Raw genomic sequence first — 26,039 nt, forward strand, 5'->3', positions numbered from 1 at the left:
CAAATCCACAAACCTATTTAGAATATTGCCTGTTGACAGCCACCTCACAGTGCAGTAGAAAAAGACATCACTGGGTTTATCTTCAAGCTCCAGTTCTTCAATTTAAGCATATGAAATTAACAGTTTCAAGAACAGAGTTCATAACACCTTCTTACTAGAAGTATCTGGTTACCAGGTTTTCGTGATGAATAAATGAACAGGAAGAAACTCTGGAAAGCTGGGATCACTTTTCACAAGTGCGATTAATTCTGCATTTTCCTCACAAGTAGTCCATTCATCACATCACTGTTTGCTTACACTTGGATAAAGGATTAAACCAAGCATATAATCTCTTGGCATCTTTAATTTATAGTATAACCACGTGAAAACAAACTTTCAACCACAGATCTACTGGTAAGCTCATTATATTCTATCCAGCCAATAACAAAATTATTATTTTATATCATTTCACAATATTTTGCCACTAAAAACTGACTTATTCACTGAGAAAACATCCACAAACACTAGCAACCTATTCATACATTACTCTCCAAGAGAAGAATCTAGTTCACACATTCTTAAACTCAGAATTAAGAAAAGATTTTAATTAGGATCTCAAATAATAAATTTCTATAAAATCTATCAATAGTAATGGAATAATGGGTGCTGTGCATTTAGCAAAACACCTAAAAAGTGTTTTAGTAGATCTTTCTTTTGTAACAGTCTATAATAACTATAATTATTATTGTTTTGTGGAACAAATCACTTGAAGTGCTTAAGGGTCAAGGCTGGATAACTGGGAGGAGACCTCCACATGGCCTTTTCAGGAATGCAGAGAATTGACCAGGGCTTACCTGATGTCAAATACTCGCCATTCTCATGGTGCGTTGGGTATCTACTTGGATACTGAACGAGGATGGGTTGGTAGTTTGGGATTTAGTCAAGATTGGCAATATCAACATATCAAGTATGAATAATTGGATAAGCACCAGATTGACATAATAGGTGTTATCGAAACAAAGAACACAAAAACAGGTGAGATCTTTCTAATTAACAAATACAAAAAAAGTTGTATGCATTCAATAACAATCAGGGAAAAGTAGTAGCTATAATATTCAACATTAAATATGAGGATAGAGTTAATCTTCTTGAATGGCAGGTAATACCTAGTAGAGTGATGTGGGCAAATATCAGAATGAGTAACTGGACAATCAGATTTATTTGTGCTTATTGTCCCTCAAAAGGCTACCAAGGAAGAAATGAAGGAATTTTTTGAGTCATTCAATAAGGCTGCTGGCATAATAAAAAAGGAAAATAATAAATTTAGTTTATTATTTTCCTTTTAAAGGATAAAGGATTAAACCAAGTGTAAGCAAACAAAGTTTGCACCTGAAGTATCTTCAGGACTGAGGCAACTCGTGGTAAAGGTGGACCAAGCTCTCATCCCTACTTGTCTTAGTATTATCTCCCATAATTATTTTAGTATCTCCCATAATGGGAGATACTAAAATAATTATGGGAGATAATACTAAGACAAGTAGTGATCAGAGCTTGGTCCACCTTTACCATGAGTTGCCTCAGTCCTGAAGATACTTAAGACGCAAATTTTGTTTGCTTACACTTGGATAAAGGATTAAACTAAATTTATTATAGTCTAACCAAGTGAAAAAACTTCCAAAAAAGGAAAAGTTGGTCCTTGTTTTAGTTCTAAACAGCAGAGCTGGAAATGATTACCAGACATATAAGAATGTTTTGGGAAAATTTGGAGAAAAGAGCAAATTTATAATAATAAGTACCTGCTAGATTCCTGCTCAGGATATAGACTAGTTATTACTAACATCATGCTCCAACATAAAAATGCACACAAATTCACATGGAGAGAAGATAAAATGTCTAATGAAAATATGTCTAATGTTATGCATTAAGGGAAGTGGCCCTTCCCTTAATGCATAACATTAGACATATCTGCAAGGAGATGTGTTTTGCATCATAGGAGATAATGAGACAGGAGCGTTGGTAGCTTGCTCCACCTTTGCAAGGAGTTTCCCTGGTGTTGTACCACCTTACCCCAGTCCTGAAGATACTTTCAGGCGCAAACTTTGTTTGCTCACACTTGGATAAAGGATTAAACTAAATTTATTATACTCTAACCAAGTGAAAAATAAACTTTCAACATGCAAACTTTGTTTGCTTACACTTGGATAAAGGATGAAACCAAGAATATAATTTCTTGGCATCTCTAATTTATAGTATAACCAAGTGGAAATACTTTTAACAAATATCCAATGCTTAACATCTGTATACAGATGTTAAGCACTGGATATTTGTTAAAAGTATATAAAAGTATACTTTTAACAAATATCCAGTGACCGGGGGGGGGAGTACAATCGTTATTGTTGTAGTTGTTTTTCTTACTTTATTACTTTTTTGAAAAAATATAATCAGAGTTTTTGATTTCAGTTATCAAAGAAAATTTAAAGTTCTCTTGTGTGCCATTTCATATTTTTCATCACAAAATCTCTTTGCATATTAGCTGATTTCAAACTCTTTGTTTGAAATCAGCTAATAATATTTTGTACGTTTCTAAATTTGTGTTTTGTCTTTTGTTTTCTTGGCCATTCAGATGTTTCTGTGTTAATTTCTTTATTTTCTATTTATCTCAGTCTGCTACCAATAACCAAAAGATTGTATAAGTTCATACTGATAACTGATCGATGATAATGGTAGAAGTTGTGGATTTGTTAGCCAGTGTTGTGACAAGTGATAATATCCACTTGTTCGAACAAAATTTTATTGAATTGAATGTTTAGCCAACTTATTTCATAAAATAAATTGAGACATGCTTGATTTTTTTTAATTTTAATTTAATTTTATTATTTTTTTTTATTTGAGGATGTTAACTAGTTTGACCTGATATTATCAACCTTAATGGTGCAGTTTGAAATCTGATATGCTGAAAAGACTGTGGGTTTGTGAATCCCATGTGAAATAGATATGTTTATAGTGTTTTTTCTGGACAAGATGTGAAATCTTTTTAAGTTAAATAGGGTATTTTTTTAAATAAAAAGAAAAACTTTTTTTCGTGTTAAATATCATTAAACTTACGTTCATTTTGTTGATATTAGCCACCCGTTATGGTTAACTTTGCATAGACATCAAATTTAATTGATGTCACTTATGATTTTACACCTGTGAAGGTAATGGATAATACTAGGAAGCAAGCAGATATGACTTTAGTTTTATCCTGAATATAGAAATAAAGAATATTTAAAAAAAAAACCAAACTCATTAATTACTAGTAACAAATTCTAATGTAGCAAAATGATTTTTTTTTCAACAGTTCAGCACTCATATTGCAGACATACCTTAAGACTGATAGAATAGACCTTGCCAAGTAAGTACTTTTTTTTTTCTTTAAGAGGTTAAAACTGAAAACGTGTTACTCTGAATATATAGTTTTGTGTGTTAGCTTTTTAATTTTTTTAAACTAAATGATGGGAAAAAAAAAAAGGGTGGCAGTGGTATTTATTGCTGACACTTTGAGTATCCAGAGATTTTTTAATTGCATTAGTAAGTAAAGCATTAAAGAGGAAAATTATACATGCAAACCTCTACTTTAGAACTTTCATGATACAAGCAGTTTTTGATTTTACAAACATTGCATGGATTGATAAACTGTGACTCCAGTTCATCTTACAAATGCAGAATACTGCAATTATGAACATTTTACATTGCTTGGAGTTTATCAATATATTATACAATGTGCAGCAGAAAATGTTTGGGCAGTAATTACTTCATTTTTCTGTGACATACTGAATTTTCTTCAATTGTCAAACATGTTCCACATGTTAGTAGTGTGGGTGTATTTCAAGGATAATAAAAAAGCATAATGGTATATGTAAATATACTGTTCTATTTTATTATTATTATTATTTTTTTTAATACCCTTGAAATATAGAAAACAAATGGAGATGCAGCAATTGTGAAAGTGCTGCTAAAAGTGGCAAGAAACAGTGAAGAAAAAATTTGGTTGATTTTAGTGAAACCAAACTGAAATTATTTATAATAATATTAATTATTATAAATAATTAATTACAAGATAAAATTCACTCTGGAAGTTGGAAAAAAAACAACCATCTGCATTTTCTAGACATCTTGATAAAAAGACAATCAAATAGTGCCAATTTATCTATTTACAGAAAGCCGACAGACACTGGAAGATACCTTCATTATACTTTTAACCATCACAAGACACACAAACTAAGCATTATCCATATGTTGAAAAATAGAGCACGTAAGTTTATATCAGAAGAGGAGGATACACAGACTGAAATCTCACTAATAGCCAAAACATTATCACAAAATGGATACCCTCTGAACATCATCAAAAAATATCTATACAGTGATAACCCCAGACAAGAAGAACCAAACTCCCAGCACATTTCTTCTGTAGTGATTCTCTTCATCAAGTAGTCAATTTCTTATCAAATAGCCAGAATACTAATAGCCCACAACATCAGAGTGATCTTCAAACTAACCACCAGCATCAAACATTTTTTTAGGATCAGCAAAAGACAAGGTGCCATTCTACAAATATCCAGGAGTATATTACATTCCTTGCTCCTGTGGTCTTGCCTACAGCGGACAAACTTCACGAAGTTTGGAGATCAGACAGAGAACACGTTCGTGATGTAAACCACAACAGAAGTATTTCTTCCGGCTTAGCACATCATTTCTGTACATCTCACCACACGATAGAGTGGCAAAATAGCTCCATGCCATATTTAGATGACGATTATAGACATCGTTTATTCAAGGAAGCCGCAGTAGTGTTAAAAACTGGCGTAAACCTCTACAAAAACCAGGGTACTATTCTTAACAGTTCATGGAAAAACCTCATCCTCTCTCTAAATCCATCTGAACTACAGCTAGCTAGTAATCACATTATGTGTTTACAACAAACACGCGTGCGTGATAATGATTAAGAACAATAAGTTAACTCAGTCTTTTTACGCGAACGTGCAACCTTAGCTACTAGAGTATTCACAACATTTTTATGTTCCTTTCAATTTGCATTTACTAGTATTTTTTATACGTTTACGTCAACGCGTTGAAAAAGCTAGACAGTTTGCTAGCGAAACTGGTAGGCAAAGAATGTTAAAATATTTGTATATGGTCAGTATTAAACAATAAGTTTTTTATCATCATCATCATCAGATTAATGCCATGTATCCGCAAGGGGTGCACAAGATATGATGGTACTACATGAAAAAAAGTACATCATTACTAACTTCCTATCTACAATTTTCCTCCAAATCAGTCTGTTACTTGTCAAGACTCCAACATTATCAGATCTTATATTTCTAACGTCTAAGGCACTTTGTACTGTATCAATCCACCTATATCTTGGTCTTCCTCTGGGTCGTTTTCCTGCCAACCTGGCAGAGAACACTTGTTTTGCTAATCTTTCCTCGCCCATTCTGTTTAAGTGACCATACCACCTGAGATTAGCTCTGCTAATGCATTCCGGGATGCTGACAATGTCAAGTTCTTTCCTAATATCCTCGTTTTTAATATGATATTGCCATTGATGCCATCTGTTCATGCTTCTAATCTTTCTCGGGACTCTCATATCTGCGGTCTCTAGTCTTTGGTCAAGTGTTTTACTTCTGACCCAGCTCTCAGATCCATAAGTTAAAACTGGTTTGAACACTGTCTTGTATATATACAGCTAATTTAGTGTTCTGACTAATTTCTCTCTTATTCCATATGAATTTATTCAATTGACTTCCCACCATACCAGCTTTGCTGATTCTGTTGTCTATTTCTCTATTTAATTTACCATCTTCACTAAAAATCGTGCCTAAGTAGCTGAAATGTTTTACTTGTTCCACAGGCTCTCCATTCACAACACAGTTGACATTTTCAGTGATTCTGCCTATTTTCATTGTCTTTGCCTTTTTATTGCTGATCTTCATACCATATCTATTACAACAGCTATTCAATTTAGTCAGAGAATCTTGCAGACTTGTAGCGGATTTATTTAGAGGTATAACATCGTCCGCATAAAGCAAAGAGCTGACATTAACATCTCCAATTTTGATATCATGTTTAATACCACTTTCCTTCATAATGTGATCCATATAGATAATGAATAACAGAGAGGATAATGTACATCCTTGTCTCACACCAGATTTAACATTAAACCATCTTCCTGTACTACCTTCAATTCTAACTGCTGACTTACAACTCAAATAAGACTAAGTATTGCTTGATATAATGCCCCATTGACACCATATAACTGCAGCGTATTGAATAGCTTCTCTCTTGGCACCTTTTCATATGCCTTTTCCAAATCGACAAAACTTAAATACAGATCTTTGTTATATTCCCATGCTTTCTCGACTATTTGTCGTAAAGTGAAGATCTGATCCTGACAGCCTCTGTTTGGCCTGAATCCAGCTTGTTCTTCACCAAGTTTTTCTTCCATAATTCTTCTCAACAATTTCTCAAGTATACTTGCATAGATCTTGCCAGGAACACTCAGTAGGGAAATACCTCTGTAATTCTCACATTCAGTTTTATTTCCCTTTTTATATATGGGTACAATGAGAGCTCTACTCCAATCATTGGGTATTCGTCCCTCTGTCCAAGCTTTCTGAACTATGCAGTGCAGCCACTGTAAGACTTATACCACCATACTCCAGCATTTATGGTCGAATATCATCTACTCTTGCTGCCTTTCCACATTTCAAGCCTTTGATGGCTTTTTCTACTTCAAGTATGGATATGTATTCCTGCCTGCATGCCTAGTCAGTGTTTTTTACCACTGTGCTGTCATCACTGCTTGTTTCATTTAGCAGTTTTTCAAAGTAATTACTCCATACTTCAAGGATATCTTTTTCTCCCGTTTTCATGTCACATTTATCATCTCTAACTCCTTTTACAGCACTCTTTCCTCCATTCCTAAGCTTCTTCAACAACCTCCAGAATATTTTGCCACCTTCTTGATATTTAATTGCCAAAGTCCTCCCATGACTTCTGTTTAGCTAGTTTTACACAGTATTTAGCATTCTTGCATTTGTCTCTGTATTCTCTAAGAGCACAAGCTGACTTATTTGCCAGGAACTTTTGATATGCTTTCTTCTTTTCCTTCACTGCCTCTTTAACTTCCTGTGTCCACCAGGGAGTTCTGATTTTTTTTATCCTTGCAGACAATCTCACCACATGCTTCTCAATCAATCAATGTTTTCTTCAGAGTTTGCCACTGAATCTCCAAGGTTTGATTCCTGTTCTCAAACTCTTTCATTTTTTCTTCAATAATCTTTGTGTATTTTAGTCTACAGTTCACATCTGAGAGCTGCTCAACTTTTATTCGCTTTAAAACTTTCTTACATGTTATTCTTTTCAATATGAAATTCAATTTTATTCTGCTCAAGACTAAATAGTGATCACTTCCAATTTCAAATTCTCTGTACACTCTGGTGTCCTGCACCAGGGAGAAAACATCACTATCAACAACAACATAGTCAATGAGCCTTTTCTTATTCCTTGCCTCTTCTCTCCATGTGAATTTGTGCACATTTTTATGTTGCAACATGGTGTTAGTAATAACCAGTCCATGTCCTGAGCAGAAATCCAACAGATATTTGCCATTATCATTAGCTTTGCTCTTTTCTCCAAATTTTCTCAAAATATTTTTGTATGTGTCACAATCATTTCCTACTCTGCTATTTAGATCCCCAACAAGGACCAACTTTTCCTTTTTCATTGTGTCAGTTGCTTTTTCTAAAGCCTCAAAAAATTCCTCCACTTCTACCTTAGTAGAACCTTCTGTGGGGCCATAGGCACAAATAAGTCTCATTGTCCAGTTCCCCATTCTCATATTTGCCCACATTACTCTACTTGAGACTGACTGCCATTCAAGAAGATTAGCCTCGTATTTTGTGTTGAATACTATGGCTACTCCTTCTTTTACTTGATTGTCATTGCCTGAATTTAAGATTTTGTATTTATTGCTCAGAAAGATCTCACCAGTTGTGGTCTTTTTTGTTTCAGTCACTCCTATTATGTCGATCTGTACTTATCTAATTCCTCAGCTAGCTCCATTTCTTTGCCATTCAGGCTTCTTACGTTGATAGTACCGATTTTTAACTCTGGTGATGTTGAGTTGGGGTTTGTTTTCAGATTTGTTCCAGTAGCTGACTTTTCGCTGTTCGCCCTGGTTTCCTGGCAAAAACAATGGGGGCCTTGTTTAACCAGTTGGCGCCCCAGCCGGCATGAAATTTTGTCATGTCGTACCATCATTTTTTATTTTTGTTTAATCAATAAGAATACAATTTGGTCGGCTAAATCCCAAATTGCCAACCCATCCTCGTTCGTTCAGTATCCAAGTAGATACCCAACAGGGTGCACCACGAGAAGGTGAGGATTGGATGTTAGGTCAGAAGCCCTGGTCGGTTCTCCGCATTCCTTTAAAGGCTATGTGGAGGTCTCCTCTCAGTTATCCAGCTTTGACCCTTAAGCACCTCATAAGTTTTTTATGCTTAATTACTTACATAATTATTCTAATCATTGCAGCTGGTTTAAAAGACAAATAAAAATATTTGTGATTATACTTACAGTGCAAGCTCTGTTCAGTCTGTAGTTATTTGTAAACAGGAAATATCATCATTGAAGAAATAGAACATTTAACAGTTTGAATTCAGAAGCAAAATAGAAAAATCCATTGCTTAGTTGTTCTGCACTGCAAACATGTTAATAAAGAGTTGTCCTGTTACAAACAAATGTATGAAGAAATGAAAGAAAAGTGAAAAAATGTAGTTCTCTTCAAATTACATATTTTTTCAATAAACTTTTATTTTAAAAATACATAATTAATATGAACTTCGTCAAATTCCTGATATATACCCTCAAGGGGTGTACAGGATATGATGGTACTACATGAAAAATTTACATCATTACTAACTTCCTATCTACAATTTTGTTAAATGTCAAAACTCCAATATTATCAGGTCTTATATTTCTGTCTTCTAAGGCACTTTTTACTGTATCAATCCACCTATATTTTGGTCTTCCTCTGGGTCTTTTTCCTGCCATCCTGGCAGAGAACACTTGTTTTGCTAATCTTTCCTCTCCCATTTTCTGCTTAAGTCACCATACCACCTGAGTTAATTATGAACTTAATAACTTTATATCAGTAATGTACTAATGGTTATTTTATACTGTACTTTATTTTTTTCCACCAAGGAACCAAAAAGGACACATTTGATTAATTAATATAATTAATTGTAATAAATTATTTTGGATTTATATATTATTTTCTATCTTTGTATTAAGGAAATTTATTTCAAGAACACATTTAAAAATGTAATAATAATCTTGTTAAAAGAATGAATTGAACTTACAAATATTTAACTTACAAGCGTATTTCCATAAATGCATTATGTTCATAAGTTCGGGTTCGCCTGTATTATCTATACTTCTACAAGGTGAAAAGCCTGTTCTAACTCTCCCATTCTATTTAGTAATGCATCCCAAATTCATTCAGTGAATTTGAGGTGCATTATTAAAAGTGTATGGTTGGTACCACACACATTCTAGCAAGACACCCATTTTACCATAGTGTTGTAAAATTCGATGCAGTGTAAATTTCTCCAATTTTATTGCATCAACTTTTACAGGGATCACATCCAAAATTCACAAAAAATAAACTTGTAATTTTCTATGTAAATAATACTAAAAGCCCATGTATTAAAACCCAGAGGAATTAGCATGCTAAATTGTGTAAATAGAAGTTCAAGGGTAATGCCTTAGAAACCGGAAATATATTGATGTTAGTATTTAGATAAAATGTAAAAGAAACCTGCCAGTCTGATACCGCCTTCAAGGTTAGTATTAAAAGTGACAGCATACATCTAACATGGCTATGCCATTCCGTTAAGGAGATTAAATGTGCACTTCAAGGAGAGCTAGAAGTCCGAGTTTAAAAGAAGGTCAAGAGTTTGTGTGGAAAAGTTTGGGGGATCTCAAACTTTCGTTCAGAGTCCCGGGAAAACCTAATATAAGGCATCATGGAAAAAGAGATCAATATCGACACCAGGAGAAGAGAAAGGAGGAAAAGAGGAGAGAGTATCGTCAATCCACGACTTTCGTCCCGTTCGAGTGATGTTGCGACGGATAGTCCCAGGAGCCGATTAATTACCATGGGAGCAGTGCCGCTGGACCTAATTCATTGCCAGTGGACAACCTGCATGAGGCATCGACCGTCAGACCTTCACCTGAGTCTATAAGGCCAGGAAATTGTGCTCCAGGTTCTGCCAGCCACTCGTCAATGAAATGTCAGTGTTCTTGAAATCTCCAAGTAAAAGCCCAAGACCAGATATGGAAGAAAAGCCAGAGAATTCAGTAAAGGAAATGTGAGCAAGTGCACTATACTGATAAAGAAGTCACGTGAGTTTGTTTTAAATGTAATTTTGTCTATGTTATAAAAGACTGTTTTAGAAGGACTGATAAGTTTATAGAGTTACTATATATAGTATGAAAATAATTGCATAAAGAGAAGTTTATATCAAGTGATAGCAGGAGTTTATAGTTATAGTAAACAAGGCATGATAATTCCTATATTGTAAATGGCTAATAGTTTTTTCTTTAAATTGCTTAATGATTTGCATTATGTTGCATGCTTATGTAAATGTTCTAAAGGAAGTTTTTCTCTAAGGTTTTAAACTTAGAGTTCAATAAGTAATAGTAATTCATTAGTGTGTAAATTGTATGATTGTTTCAGTACAAATAAATATGTTTATTTTATTTACAAAGACTGCCACCTGATCTTTTACGCAATGCACTGTTTCCAAATAAACGCATCCTGTGAGCGGAGAGTTTACTAATAGCTACGACTTGAAGTTAAGTGTTAGCCATGACTGTAAAATAATATAATTAGAAGGGCCTTAAGATAGAAAGCGAACTTTACTGGAAGTATTGATATTTCTTATACCACAAGGAGACCACTGGTGGCACAGTTGTTATATCAAAAATAAATTTCTAGTGATTACGGTATAGGTAAAGAATACTGAAGGTAGAGTAAGGATACAAAAGTTAATAGAGTACACGAAAGGATTAGATAAAGTTAAAAGAGGGAATAAATAAGATTAATGAAGAATAGAGATATAGGAGTAAATTGAAGTATAGAAGAAAATAGTAAATTAAATATAGAAATAAACAGTTTACAATAACGTAAATAGATACAGCTTACAACGGTGACTGCAACTTGCAGATACTTGCAAATAGCAAGTATCTGTAAGTAGATACTTGCTAATCTGTTTACTTACTATCTTCTTCACCACAAGGCAAAAAAGGACATAGTTTCATATTCTTGCTCTTTCAGAAGGCCTGGTCAGAAGTCAGATTCCCAGATGATTGGAGTAGAACTCTCATAGTACCCATCTATAAAAAGATAAATAAAACTGACTGTGAGAATTAGAGAGAAATTTTCCTGCTAAGTGTTCCTGGTAAGATTAATGCAAGTATAAGTATTCTTAAGAAATGGCTAAGAAATATTGTGGAAGGGAAACTTGGAGAAGAACAAGCTTCATTTAGGCCAAACAGAGGTGGTCAGCATCAGATTTTCATTTTAAGACATAGTTGAGAAATCATGGGAGTATAACAAGGATCTGTATATAAGTTTTGCAGATCTCGAAAAGGCATATGACGAGGTGTCAAGAATAAAGCTGTTCAAAATGCTACAGTGATATGGTGTAAATGGGACATTATATGAAAATATACTTAGTCTATGTTTGAGTTGTAAGTCAGCAGTTAGAATTGAAGGAGGTACAAGAAGATGGTTTGATGTTAAATCAGGTGTGAGACTAGAGTACACATTATCTCCTGTTATTCATCATTCATACAACTCATATTATGAAGAAAAGCGGCATTAAGCCTGATATCAAACTTGGAGATGTTAATCTTAGATCTGTTTTATGCAGATGATGTGATGATACTCCTAAATAAATCTAGTACTACTTTGCAGGATTCCCTGCAATCTAGTACTAGATTAGTTTAGTTTTTTATTAGTACTAGCAGGATTCCCTGACTAAATCGAATAGCTGCTGTAATAAATTTTGGTATGAAAATCAGCAATAAAAAGACAAAAATAGTGAAAATATCAACTGCATCATGAATGCAGAACCTATAGAGCAAGTAAGCATTTCAGCTATTTAATCAATTCTTGGTGAAAATTGAAAATTAAATAATGGCAAGAGAATTAGCAGAGCTGGTATGGTTGTAAGTAAACTGAATAAATTTGTATGTAATAACAGAAAGACTGCTTCGAACACTGTCTTGATACATGACAGTGTTCAAACCAATTTTAATTTATGCATCTGAGGGTTGGGTTTGAAATTAAACACTTGATCAAAGACTAGAATCCACAGATATGAGAATACTGAGTAAGATTAAGGGAGTGAACAAATGGCATCAATGGCATTATCATATTAAAAATTAGGGTATTAGGAAAGAATTTGACATTGTTAGCATTCGGGAATGTGTTAACAAAACTAATTACATGCGATACGGTTGTTTGAACAGAATGGGAGCGGGAAGTTTAATAAAACAAGTGTTCTTTGTCAGGATACTAGAAAAAGAACCAGAAGACCAAGATCTAGATGGATTGATGCAGTTAAAAGTACCTTAAAAGAGACAGAAATATAAGTTCTGATAATATAGGAGTCTTGATGGATAACAGATTAATTTGGAACAAAATTGCAGATGAGGAGTTAGTAATGATGTAATTTTTTTATATATAGTACTGTCATAATATCCTGTTACTTTCCCCCCTCACCCCCAAGGTTACTTGTCAGGAATTTGATGATGACTCTTTCCAACTTTGTGAACAGTTTTCAGCATTTATATAATGCAATCATTCTGTCCTATGATTCTATCCAGCTGATGTGATGAATTCTTGATATTACATTAGTGTTTCTCATTATTACAGTATTGAATTTTTTGTTAAAAACAGTTGAATGTTGTTTGTTCAGACTGTTCAAATCATTATCATATAAGTTAAACAAGCGATAGTGCAAATAACAAGTTTTGGTTGGTATCCTAAGCTTTTGTTTACTTAATTTTACTAATTTAAACAAAAGTTCACATATCATGGTATAGTATGATTAATTTAACATATTTACTCAAATATAACTAGCACTTTTTTCCCCTGAATTTAAAGTTAAATTGTGGTGCGAGATATATGCAGGGATTTTTGAAAACTAAAGTTTTTCAAGAAAAAACTACATTGACTTTATAATTAAATTCCAAATATTCATTATAATTTATAATTGCTCACATTATTTATAAAATGAATGCATTTAAATTTTAATTCTCCACGTTATTTATGTGATCGGCCACTTGCCTTCATCATGCAATATATTTGCATGTTTAGTGACAATGCTTCTGTAATTAAATTAAATCAAACAATTTCATTATTGCTTGTCCTTTTATCATTTCAAAATCATATGATCTTTAAGTTTATCATAACTTGAGTTTAAAACCAGCACTGTAGCTTAAACATTTCTCCATATTTCAAGAAAAAATTACCAGTAATTTATAATCCTTCATGAGTGACTAATGAGAAGTGAAAGCAGAGCATGAAACGGACAGCAAAGGTAGGCCGGTAGAAATAGCGCAGCTATGAAGATGTGCATATGAGTGGTGCGGTATTGACAAGATTGTGCTGCTGTATGACAAAAGCAAGCCGACAATTGTTGAGTTGAAATGCCGATTCTCTTCAACTGAATTTCAAAATATCTGAAACTGCCATTAACAACATTCACTATCTATTTCTTAAAGTTTTCAACTTTTTTCCTGTGCAAGATATATGAGAAACTTTTTTTTAATTTCCTTTTTCATAAAATAAAATCAAGGGTGTGAGATATACTTGAGGGCAAGTTATATTCGAGTAAATATGGTAGTATCTAATATGATAATTTGATATATCTTAAGTGCATTCATTCTCTTGCTAACTGAACTAAATTGTTTATGTTTGAACATCAACAGTATTAGTTTATATTAAATTTCCATGTAGAAAGTATTTTTAACTTGGGTATAATTATGTTAAAGATACCAAGCAATTTTAAACCTGGTTTTTCCAGTTTAGCACTTTTTGGTCTATCTCTTTAAGTTTACAAAACTGCTGTTAATGTGTTATGTACTTTACACCTTTTATTTATGTTGTTCAAAAGATAAAGACCACTGACTAATATAAATAATATTCTGTTATGTTCAATGTATTTTTGTTTCCTTAATCCTGAAGAAGCAAGCCAAACAGTGAAACTTCTGAATGGTATGACCTAGAATCAAGGTCATCCCATTATAACTTGAAGTACTATAAGTTTTTTTTTTTTATGTGTGTGTGTGTGGGGGGGGGGGAGTCATCCTAGATCACCTAATTTGGTATATAGTTTCCTCTTGTAATAATTTAAATCACTATAAAATTTTGGTGGGCCACCTGTATTAGTGAGTTTCCAGTCACATTCTTACAGATTTTATCTTAATGTTGGAATACTGAATGTGGAATACAACTTCCTTATGTTAACAGTGTTTGATCAAGTTATCTGTATCCAGGGTACCTTTTTATGTAAAGATTATGGACTAATATCATCAAATTTGGAATACAGCTTCCTTATCCTAATAAAGTAGCAAAAGGATGAGGTTGAGGAGATTTTACCTAAAAGAGCTGGACCTCATCCAACTTAGTATATGGCTTTCTTTCACCCATAGCTTACAAAATAGTGTAGGTGTTTGGTTGAGACGCCTACACCTAATGGCCAACTGAAATTCTTGCAAATTCTATATGAGTAGTAAGAATTAGAATCACAAAATTTGGTTTATATTGTTTCTCTTCATGATTAAATCAAAGTTCTCTTTTATAATTTATATATTAAATTGTTTTCCTTACTGTGGAATAATGAATTTAAGTTGTTTATTTACCAGTGCAAGTGTACTATCTAAGTTTTGTTGTTTTTATTTTTCCATGTAATCACCTTTAAATATTGTCCTGTACCTCCCCTGAAAGCTGCTATTTTAGTGATAGACAGTTTGTATCTTAGTATGAGATCACTGTTCTGCTTGTTAGAGGCCTGAAGTGGCTTAAAAAAAAGGAACACCGTACTTCATGAGCAATGTATCAGCAAAAAACATTAGGAAGCACTTTATTGCTTTGGTATTCTCTCAAGGTTTATTTCAGCTAAAACTGTATGAATCGTAACTTACCAAGTGTAAGTTCGTGCATGTTTAAATTGAAGAGATCACAAGCTGTGTACTTCGTTGATGTAACTGAATTGTGGGAAATTTATGAGGCCAGGGATTTGGGTGGGGGTTAAGTTGAAGTTTAGAGGGCATATAGGAAAGGTGGTCAAAATAGCAGATCAGATTACAGGTTATTGAATAAGAGACTGACATTCAAGGGTAGGAAAGATAGTTTTCCAGTTATAAAGCTTTAATAAGGCTATATATCTGGAATTGTGTGCAGATCTTGCTCACCTGGATTCCATATGGATGCTGAGGTGGTTCCAGGTATATGGAATGCTTCCTCTGAGGATAGATAGGTCTCTGAGCTAGAAAAACCATTCATCAGGCAAAAAGAAAGAGGGCCATGATAGATAGATGTCTTATTAATGCTAACATGGTTTTGTAGGATTGATACCAAAGACTTTTTGAGATATGATAAATATTATGTCAATAATGGTTAGTGGCAGTTGACACTTTGACTCTGTATAATAATAAATAGCATAAACTTAGTTCTCTTTCTAACCCTAGCTCATAGCTTTTTTTATATAACGTAAACTAAAGCACACTGAGTGTCCCTCCCACCTCCCTTTTACCAAGGCAGAATCATCATCATCATCAAAAAACAACAAAAAAAAAACCAGCTCTGGTATTTTAAAATTTATAGATTAACAAGTTCAAGACATGTAACAATGAAATTTTTTGTAGAAGATTGAACAGTTCCTCAAACTTTACTGCACCATTTCCTGCATAACACTGACATAATTACTACAAATATGGATTTTTAGCAGAGTGGTATTTGTTATGTTAAACAAGTTTTTAATGGCACTTATGATATAGTAATGATTATTAGATACACGACTTCACAAGAATAATAAGAATTTTTATTATTGCAAATATTTTGGCCAGAAATTAATAGGCCATCATCACCTTGTGATTATGCTGAAGCTAAAACCTTAGCAAGATGATGCACTGATGATGGCCCATTAATTTCTAGCCAAAATATTTGCAATAATAAAAATTCTTATTCTTTATTATTGTGAATTCATGTTATGTCTAGCCCAGATTTTCCACAGCATAATATTATCCATTTAGCAGAAAGCTTAGCAAGTGTGTGTGTGTGTGTGTGTGTGTGCGCGCGCGTGCGTGCGTGCGTGCGTGCTTCGGTGTGCCAAATCCATTTTACTGTTCAGTGCCATTTTTATCTATCTATCTATGTGTGTGTGTGTATATATATATATGGAAGAAGCACCTAATAAAAAAAAAATATATATATATATATACTAGATGATTTACTCAGTCTAGGAAAATGGCGTTTTAAATCAGTAATCAACAGGAGAGACTTAACATCCAGAGAAACTACCAAATGTTGAATGTCATGTGTGTGTACAGCCCCCCCCCCCAAAGTCTATTACTTCTTGCATTTGAAAACTAGTTATACCACATCTAAAATGTGCTTGAATAAGTGCCTAAGAAGGGTCAAAGCTGTGTAACTGAGAGAAGACCTCCACATAACCTTTAAAGGAATGCCGAGAACTGACCAGCACTTCTGATCTAATGTTCAATTCTCACCTTCTCGTGGTGCACACTGTTAGGTATCTACTCGGATACTGAACGAATGAGGATGGGCTGGCAATTTGGGATTTAGCTGACCAAATTGTATTTTTATTGGCTTAAACCACAATGTAAAATGATGGTACAATATGATAGAATTTCATGCCACATCCACCTGGGGTATTGCCCAGTTAAACAAGGTCCCTGTTGTTTTTTCCAGGGAACCAGAATGAACAGCGAAAAGTCAGCTACTGGAAGAAATCCTGAAACACATCCCAAGTCAACATCACCAGAGTTCGAGATCGGTACTGTTAACATAAGAAGCCTAAATGACAAAGAAATGGAACTAGCAGAAGAATTGGATATATACCAGATTGACATAATAGGCATGATTGAAACAAAGAAGGCAAAAACAGTTGAGATTTTTCTAAGTGGCATATACAAAATGTTATATTCAGGCAATAACAATCAGGTAAAAGAGGGAGTAGCCATAGTGTATTCAAAACTAAATATGAGGATAATCTTCTTGAATAGCAAGCAGTATCAAGTAGAGTGATATGGGCAAATATCAGAATGGAGAACTGGACAGTGAGACTTATTGGTGTCTATGTTCCCACAGAAGGTTCTGCTAAGGTGGAAGTGCAGGAATTTTTTGAGGCTTTAGAGAAAGCAACTGACACAATGAAAAAGGAAAAGTTGGTCCTTGTTTGTGATCAAAATAACAGTGTACGAAATTATTTTCAGACATACAGAAATATTTTGGGGAAAATTTGGAGAAAAGAGCATAGCTAATAATAATGACGAATGCCTGTTGGATTTCTACTCAGGACATGGACTGGTTATTATTAACACAATGTTCCAACATAAAAAATGTGCACAAATTCGCATTGAGAGAAGAGGCAAGGAATAAGAAAAGTCTCATTGACTATGTTATTGCTGATAGTGATGTTCTCTCACTGATGCAGGACACTAGAATGCACAGAGTATTTGAAATTGGAAGTAATCACCATTTAGTCATGAGCAGAATGAAACCAAAGTTCACATTGAAAAGAAGAATGTAAGAAAGTTTTAAAGCGAATAAAATTTGAGCAGCTCTCAGATGTGAACTGTAGACTAAAAGAGAGGCATGTGATGAGGTTGTCTGCAAGGATAGAAAAATCAGAACTCCATAGTGGACACAGTAAGAAGCAGTGAAGGAAAAGAGGAAAGCATATTGAAAGTTCTTGGTGAATAAGTCAGCTTGTGCTCTTAGAGAATACAGAGACAAATATAAGAAAGCTAAACACTGTGTAAAACTATCTAAGCAAAAGTCATAGGATGACTTGGGTAAGAATATAGAAAATAAGTATATCAGGAAGGTGGCAAAATATTCTGGAGACTGTTGAAAATGCTTAGAAATGGTGGAAAGACTGCTATAAAAGGAATCAGATATGATAAATGTAACATTAAAACTGTAGAAAAAGATGTCCTTGATGTATGGAGTAATTACTTCAAAAAATTGCTAAATGAAATAAGCAGTGACAGAACAGTGATTAAAAATAAAAAAACACTCAACAATATATGCAATCAGAAATACATATCCATACTTAAAGTAGAAAAGCCATCAAAAGCTTGAAATTGGAAAGGCAGCAGGACTAGATGATATTCGACAAGAAATACTCAAGTATGGAGGTATAAAAGTCTTGCAGTTTCTTCACTGCATAGTTCAGAAGGTCTGGACAGAGGGATGAATTCCAGATGATCAGAGTAGAGCTCACATAATACCCATATATAAAAAGAGAAATAAAACAATGTGAGAATTACAGAGGTATTTTATGCAAGTATACTTGAAAAACAGTTGAGAAAAGCTTGTGGAAGGGAAGTTTGGTGAAGAACAAGCTGGATTCTGGCCAAATAAAGGCTGTCAGGATCAGATTTTTACTTTATGACAAATAGTTGAGAAATCGTTGGAAAAAACAAAGATCTGTGTTTAAGTTTTTATGACCTGCAAAAGGCATATGACAAGGTGCCAAAAGAAAAGCTATTTAAAATGCTACAGTCATATAGTGTCAATGGGCATTATATCAAGCAATACTTTGTCTTTATTTCAGTTGTAATTCAGCAGTTAGAATTGAAGGAAGTACATGAAGATGGTTTGATATTAAATCTGGTGTCAGACAAGGTCTACATTATCCAATCTATTATTCATTATCTATATGGATCACATTATAAAGGATAGCAGTATTAAACCTGTTATCAAAATTGGTGATGTTAAACTCAGCTATTTACTTTATGCAGATAATGTTATATTTTTAAATAAATCCAGTACAAGTCTGCAAGATTCTCTACTAAATTGAATAACTGTTGTAATAAATTTGGTATGAAAATCAGCATTAACAAGACAAAGACAATGAAAATAATTCGAAACATTGAAAATATCAACTATATCATGAATGGAGAACCTATAGAACAAGTAAAATATTTCAGCTACGTAGGCATAATTTTTAGCGAAGATAGTAAATTAAATATGGAAATAGAATCAACAAAAGCTGGTATGGTAGGAAGTCAACTGAAGAATTTTATATGGAATAAGAGAGAAATTAGTCGAAACACTAAATTATCTGTATACAAGACAGTGGTCAAACCAATTTTAACTTATGGATCTAAGAGCTGGGTTAGAAATAAAACACTTGACCAAAGACTAGAGACTGCAGATATGAGAGTCCTGAGAAAGATTAGGGGCGTGAACAGATGGCATCAATGGTAATATCATATTAAAAACAAGGATATTAGGAAAGAACTTTTACCATCCATGTCTGTGTTAGTAGAGCTAATCTCAGATGGTATGATCACTTTAATAGAATGGTAAAGGAATAATTAACAAAACTTGTGTTTTCTGCCAGGTTGGCAGGAAAAAGACCAAGATATAGGTGGATTGATACAATAAAAAGTGCCTTAAAAAATTATCCATTTTAAGTACCTCTCATTATCATCAAATTCACTTAACATGAAATTTGCAACTATAACTCATTTCGTAAAATTAGTGATGTTAATTTCGCTTCTCAGTTGAATTATATGTGCATGCAATCGTCATCATCAAATTCCTGCCATGTACCCTCAAGATCTGATTATAGAGTGATTTGGAGGAAAATTGTTGAAAGGAAGTTAGTAATGATGTAAGCTTTTCATGTAGTGCTATCATAATATCATGTACACCTCTTGAGGGTACGTGGCAGGAATTTAATGATGATGATTGCATGCACATATAATTCAACTGAGAAGCGAAATTAACATCACCAATTTTACGAAATGAGTTACAGTTGCAAATTTCATATTAAGTGAATTTGATGATAATGAGAGGCACTTAAAATGGATAATTTTTGCTAATGGAGCTATTTTCATTTTGGATCAATTGTCATAACTCCAGAATATAGAAATGACAATAGGCTAGATGAATTTTTGGAGTAAAGGTGATATTTTGAAGATAAGCATGTTGTGTGGACTACTGTATGAATGCCTGGAAGAATGCTTTTTAGTTGAGAAAACCATTACAGGAATCATTTTCTAGATGTATTAAAACATTTCATTTATACCCCAAACTGTAGTAATTCAAAGAGAAAGCAGCTGCAATACAAGATTTTTCATCTTCAGGTTTGCTTTATGCAACTTTCTAATAGATCGATTTGAGGAGATGGATCAGTAATATATTCATGAAAGTGCAGAATGTAATACCATTATATTTTTTCATGTGGAAGTATGTGAAAAAAAAACATGTCGAGAAAATTTGACTGTGACTTGTCTAATCTATGTGTGAGAGAGAAGCAAGAGGATTTTTGCAGCTGTGACAATAGTCTGCTGGACATGATTTACTGTACTTCGAAAGAGGCAGATTACAAATAGTGCTCACAGTGAGATCTCTTAATGGATAACATTAAATGGCAGTGTCTGTGTGTGTGTGTGGGGGGGGGGGGGATCGAGGCCAAGAGCAGAAGGAAACTTGGTTCCTTTGGTGTGGAGACAGTATGCTTGTTAGTTTTTCACCATCTATTGCATTATTGCATGCCCTACTCTTCACCACCAAAACAAACAATTCCAAAAAATAAATAAATAAATTGCAACCCAAAAACTACCACAAATATTTATAATACTGGAAAAAAAAACTCCATCTCACTTCACCAACATTACTGGCCTTAATATCATTTCAAATGATGTAATAATGTGCACTCTACCACTTCGTTACCAAACCAGACATTATTCCTAATGGAACCTCATCTGGAAACCTCAGCTCTCCAAACTATGCTTTACACAGTTCCTTCTAGCACAAGGGAGATATAAAAATCTCGCTTACTTATTATGTTAATTTTTTTACTTTATTATATATGCTGAATGAAAATTTCAAATATGGTTTAAGTTTTGTTATATGATAGAATAATCTAAAAATAGATATGTATTTGTTTGCATTTATTAATGCAGTTGTTAGTATTGCTGCAACTTCCATGTGATTAAGTGGTAGTGAAACAAAGGTAACTTAAATATATTTTTTAGCAGTCTACTGCTTAGCTTGATATTGTAATGCTTAGAGAATTTCATAGAAGAATGTTGTATGTGTATTATTTTGTCTTTTCATAACTGTTCCTATTCCATATGTTATTACTGTAACATGCAATTGCTATATTAATGGCAGTCATATTGTCACTTGAGTTTCATATTTGCATCTTGGTAATGGGCATGCATGTTAGTTGAAAATTTGTATAGCTGTTGCTGGATAACAGGAATGGCAGCAAACAAGAGAAGAGGAAGAAGTAGCTGGAAAGCCTTTCCTTTAAAGTTACTCAGTGACCAGCATTCATTTTGATAAAATTATGCAGACTACCATATTTACTCGAATATAACTCTCCCTTGCATATACCTCGTACCCCTGACTTTACTTTATGAAAAAAGAAATTAAAAAGTTTCACATATAGTTTACACATGAAAAAAGTTTAAAACTTTAAGAAATAGATAGTGAATGTTATGGCAGTTTCAAATATTTTGGAATTCAGTTGAAGAGAATCAGCATTTCAACTCAGCAATCGTTGGTTTGCCTTTTGTTGAGCATGCGATCTTTTGTTAATACCGCACCAATCATATGCATAGAGATGGAAGCAACCAGTAGTAACCTGTTGTGCAAGTAGATTTTGAGTACCTCTCATTTATCTTCATATGTCAGCTTGGGACATGATTTTGCTAGAAATAATTAATTTAATTACAGAAGCATTGTCTCTAAAAGATTAAAATATTATGTGATGAAGGTGAGTGGCTGATCGCATAAATAACATTGATAATTAACATTTAAATGAATTCATTTTATAAATAATGTTAGCAATTACAAATTATAATGAATACTGAGGATTTAATTATAAACATAAATTTAGTTTTTTTCTGAAAAACTTTAGTTTCCAAAAATCATCAAATCCTCGCATATATCTCGCACTATGATTTTTTAACTTTAATTTTGGGTAAAAAAGTGCCAGTTATATTCTAGTAAATATGGTACTACCATGTAAATAATAATTACTTTAATTTCCTGATGTTTTGACCTTCCTGATGTTTTGACCTTCGTATTGAGGTTATCACGTAGAGTATACACATACACAGGGTGATCAAAATTAAAGTATTCCTGTTCAAGGCCTTGTGGAGTACCACCCAGTGATCCAAATGCTGGGAAACGTTTTAGGAATACATGTGCATCATGCAGAAGCAATATTTGAGGGGAGAAAAAAGTAGTTATCACACTACTTGGTAGGTGCCAGGAGTGTTTAAAAAGATGGACACTGGATTTACTGATGTTGTGTGAATTATATAGTGTAAATATAAGTATGCCTCGATGAGTCTTTGTACTCCCTGGAGGTGTAAAATAATAATAATATATAAATATGAATGTAAAGGTCAGAATACATATAGATTTAAAAATATAAATGTAAATATGAATTTTGATACAAAAATATAAATGTTAATCAGTACTTGGAAGCTACATGTAATATATGCATTCTATGCATGGAGGATGTAGGAAATAAATTACCTCCTGGTAGGGTTACTGTTGGGAGGAAAATGCAAACACACACACACACCAAGAAAACCTGAGTGTATATATATATATGTGTGTGTGTGTGTGTGTATTTCAGTTAAGCATAAAATGTATCTGAAATGAATGATGTACATTTGTGGCACAGCAAGAATTTGCTGCCATGATCCTGATTAAAGAAGGTAAAAAACTATTTTGAATTTTAATCTGAATTTTTTATTTTAATGGTATATATATTCACTATGAAGTTCTGGGTTGTATTACTTTTTTGGATTGTAAAACACAGTTGTAGATTAATGTAAACGCTAGACTAAGGATGTTATGTGTATGTGACAGAGGGAAGATGGTTGCCATTTTCTCATATGGTATCATTTCAGCTAAGACTGTTACAGCTATTATGCATTAATTCCTAATAATCAGAGCATTGTAAAACAGACTTACACATGTCTGTTAAATTTCATGTGATAAATGATCAGCAACTTTCCAGTCTATCACATAATTTATTTACAAATATAACACAAGAGCACCTAGACATTGTGTACTTGCCATCACTATCTCTTGTTGAAAATGCTGTTCCATGTTTCACTCATGATATTAGGACTAATTATTACTGCAGTCCAGAGACGTAATATTAAGCAAAACCATATTCTGTATCCTTTATCGTACGTAAGGTGAAGACCCAATTAGAACTGAAGCTAACTCATTTCAGATTAGTGATTCTGCCTCTCTCATTTGTATGATAAATGTGCTGTATAGCAAACATCCTGTAACAAATGATGCACTATAACAAACTATAGAAAAGTTCCAAGCTATGTCATGGAACAGTGTTATATTAAGCTTACTATTACAAACAGCAACAGCTCAAAACTGGCACAATAGCAAACTGAATTTACTAACAAGTGATGTCGCAATTGGTAGACAAAGGAAATACCAGGAAATTTACTGATGACAGAACAATGTTTATACATGGCAGGAACTGTACCATATAAACAAAAATCATGGGAAACAGAACAAAGAAAATTGCACAAAATAGAACACAGTCAGTTGCTGGAATCAGATTAAATCAAAAGAAAATAAAGGAAATAGTGGGGAATCATATTGGAAAAAGCACACAAAGGATTGGCAAGAACCAAACATAAGAACATGGAACAATAACATTTTGAAAAATAAAAATGTAAAGAATAATGGAAGATATATAAGAAAGAACCAGAATAGTATGAAGTTATAAAAATGAAAATGCAGAATTAATGTGTAAAATTTGATGCATGCATTAGCTTAAATGAATCACCTGAAATCTTCATAGTGAATTAAATATATGTACCATTTAAATGAAAAATTTAGATTAAAATTCAAAATAGTTTTTTATCTTATGGGTCAAGTATCTTTCAAACATAAATTAGGAAGCTGACTCATTCACATCAGTTCTCCCCCCCCCCCCCCCCAAGTTGGTATAACTGAAGTAAATATTTCTGTTATTTAATTTTTTGTTCATTTTGTATTTTCTTTTTTCTTTGCAAAACTACATTGGGAAAAATGCAATTTTCTATTCTTGTCTCAGGCACAAAAGCATCTAATTATGGTTCAGCCACCATTTCATTTGTTTCATGAGATTGTAGTTAGAAGATCAATCAAGATTTTCCCAAAAGTCACCATAGCAAATCTGACATTATAACAAACTGTTTCTATCACCTGTAGTGGTTCAATGTAGTGAGCATCTGCTTAATAGCATTATTAAAAAGGTATCCAAATTTCCTATCTCAAGACACCAGTAGCATAGCATGTTCACTGCACTAATGACTTGGTATCATAAATGTATATTTGAAAACCTACTTTATCTGTCTTGATCATGGTTAATAGTAATTTCCAAACTGTTGAAATATTCCTAGGTGATACTTGTTTGCATGATATATGCAGAATTGACCTGTTGTTTTGTGGATTGCAGTTGTGCAAACCACAAAATTGTCTCAAGAACTTAATCATAAATTACAAAGATCTTAATGAAAAGAACTTAAAGGCTAAGGCTTCCTTGTTAAAACAGTTTAATATTAGGGATTTCATGCAGATTTAAGGATTTGAATGCCTTATGGTATTATAATGAGAGTGGAGAGAGGGTGTGGAATTGTTTTGTGAGCAAATGCAAGAAATCTCAAAAGCTAGAGAATGAAGTGACAAATATGAATGCTATAAGGCAAGATAGTGAAATTATTGTAAAGGATGTAATGGAAGGAGAAAGCAGTAGTAGACTAAATATGAGAGTATGAAAGGAATGGTCGAAGGTAATATGATGATGAGATGGCAGTTAGGAAAGAAATGGTGCCTGGAGTTCTTCCCAAGACAAAATGTGAACTTGAATGACTTGAGAAACATGTGGCACAGTAGGAAGGAGAATGAAAGAAAAAGTAAATAGGAAGCATATGAAAGTGTAAGAAATTTGGGGTTAGGAAAGGATATTGTATGGAGATTCTTTGATAAGACGTGATGAGAGTATACTTTTAGCATATTCACCTTGGTGTTTCCAAGGTGCAAAGATTAAGGATATTGGTGGGGCTGTTTGTTTGTGTGGTAAAAAGTATATGTGAGCCTACTTTCCAATAGCTGAGATGTAAGCAAAACCATGTGATCCAGTTGGTAGTGCATTGGTATCATCACTGGAAGTGACATCACTCTGGTGATTGACGTGCTGCCTTTGCACATGGAAGACTAGAAACCAATGTGCTACCTAACAGAAGACTAGTAATCATTATATGGGAAATTTTGAAAATGGAAACAAACCAAGTAAGAAAGAACAAAAAATGTTGCATATTACATATTATATGTTAAACTAATAATAAAAACAACCCAACATCATTAAAAAAAAATGCATACAGAAAAAATAAACCTGATAAAATATAAAAAAAATACTGCATTCACTTATAAAAACAAAGCAAGTAGACCTCAAGCTATAAATTAAAGATGCCAAGAAATTATGTTCTTGGTTTAATCCTTTATCCAAGTGTAAGCAAAGTTTGTGCCTGAAGTATTTTCAGGACAGGGCAACTTGTATATAGAAGCTAATGACTTCACATCACTTGCCTTAGTATTCCATAATGCAAAGCACATATCCTTACGGACATGTATAATGCTATTCATTCCAGTGACTTCCACATAATGATTCTTCCCATAATGCATAGCATTATACGCATTA

The 26,039-nt window shown here is 33.4% G+C and overlaps 1 protein-coding gene across 1 annotated transcript in view; it reads left to right on the forward strand.

The window, feature by feature from the left end:
* The window catches only part of epsilonCOP (coatomer subunit epsilon), a 145,905-nt gene that overhangs the window by 65,521 nt on the left and 54,345 nt on the right, over positions 1-26,039 (forward strand). The window contains exon 5 of the mRNA XM_090406607.1: positions 3,320-3,373. Coding sequence (XP_090262733.1) covers positions 3,320-3,373 — 54 coding nt within the window. The remainder of the gene's footprint in view (positions 1-3,319; positions 3,374-26,039) is intronic.

The sequence above is a fragment of the Typopeltis vanoorti genome, chromosome 16, assembly GCF_054136105.1.
Source record: "Typopeltis vanoorti isolate ZY-2024b chromosome 16, IOZ_Tvanoo_1.0, whole genome shotgun sequence".
In the NCBI taxonomy this organism is placed as follows: Eukaryota; Metazoa; Arthropoda; class Arachnida; order Uropygi; family Thelyphonidae; genus Typopeltis; species Typopeltis vanoorti.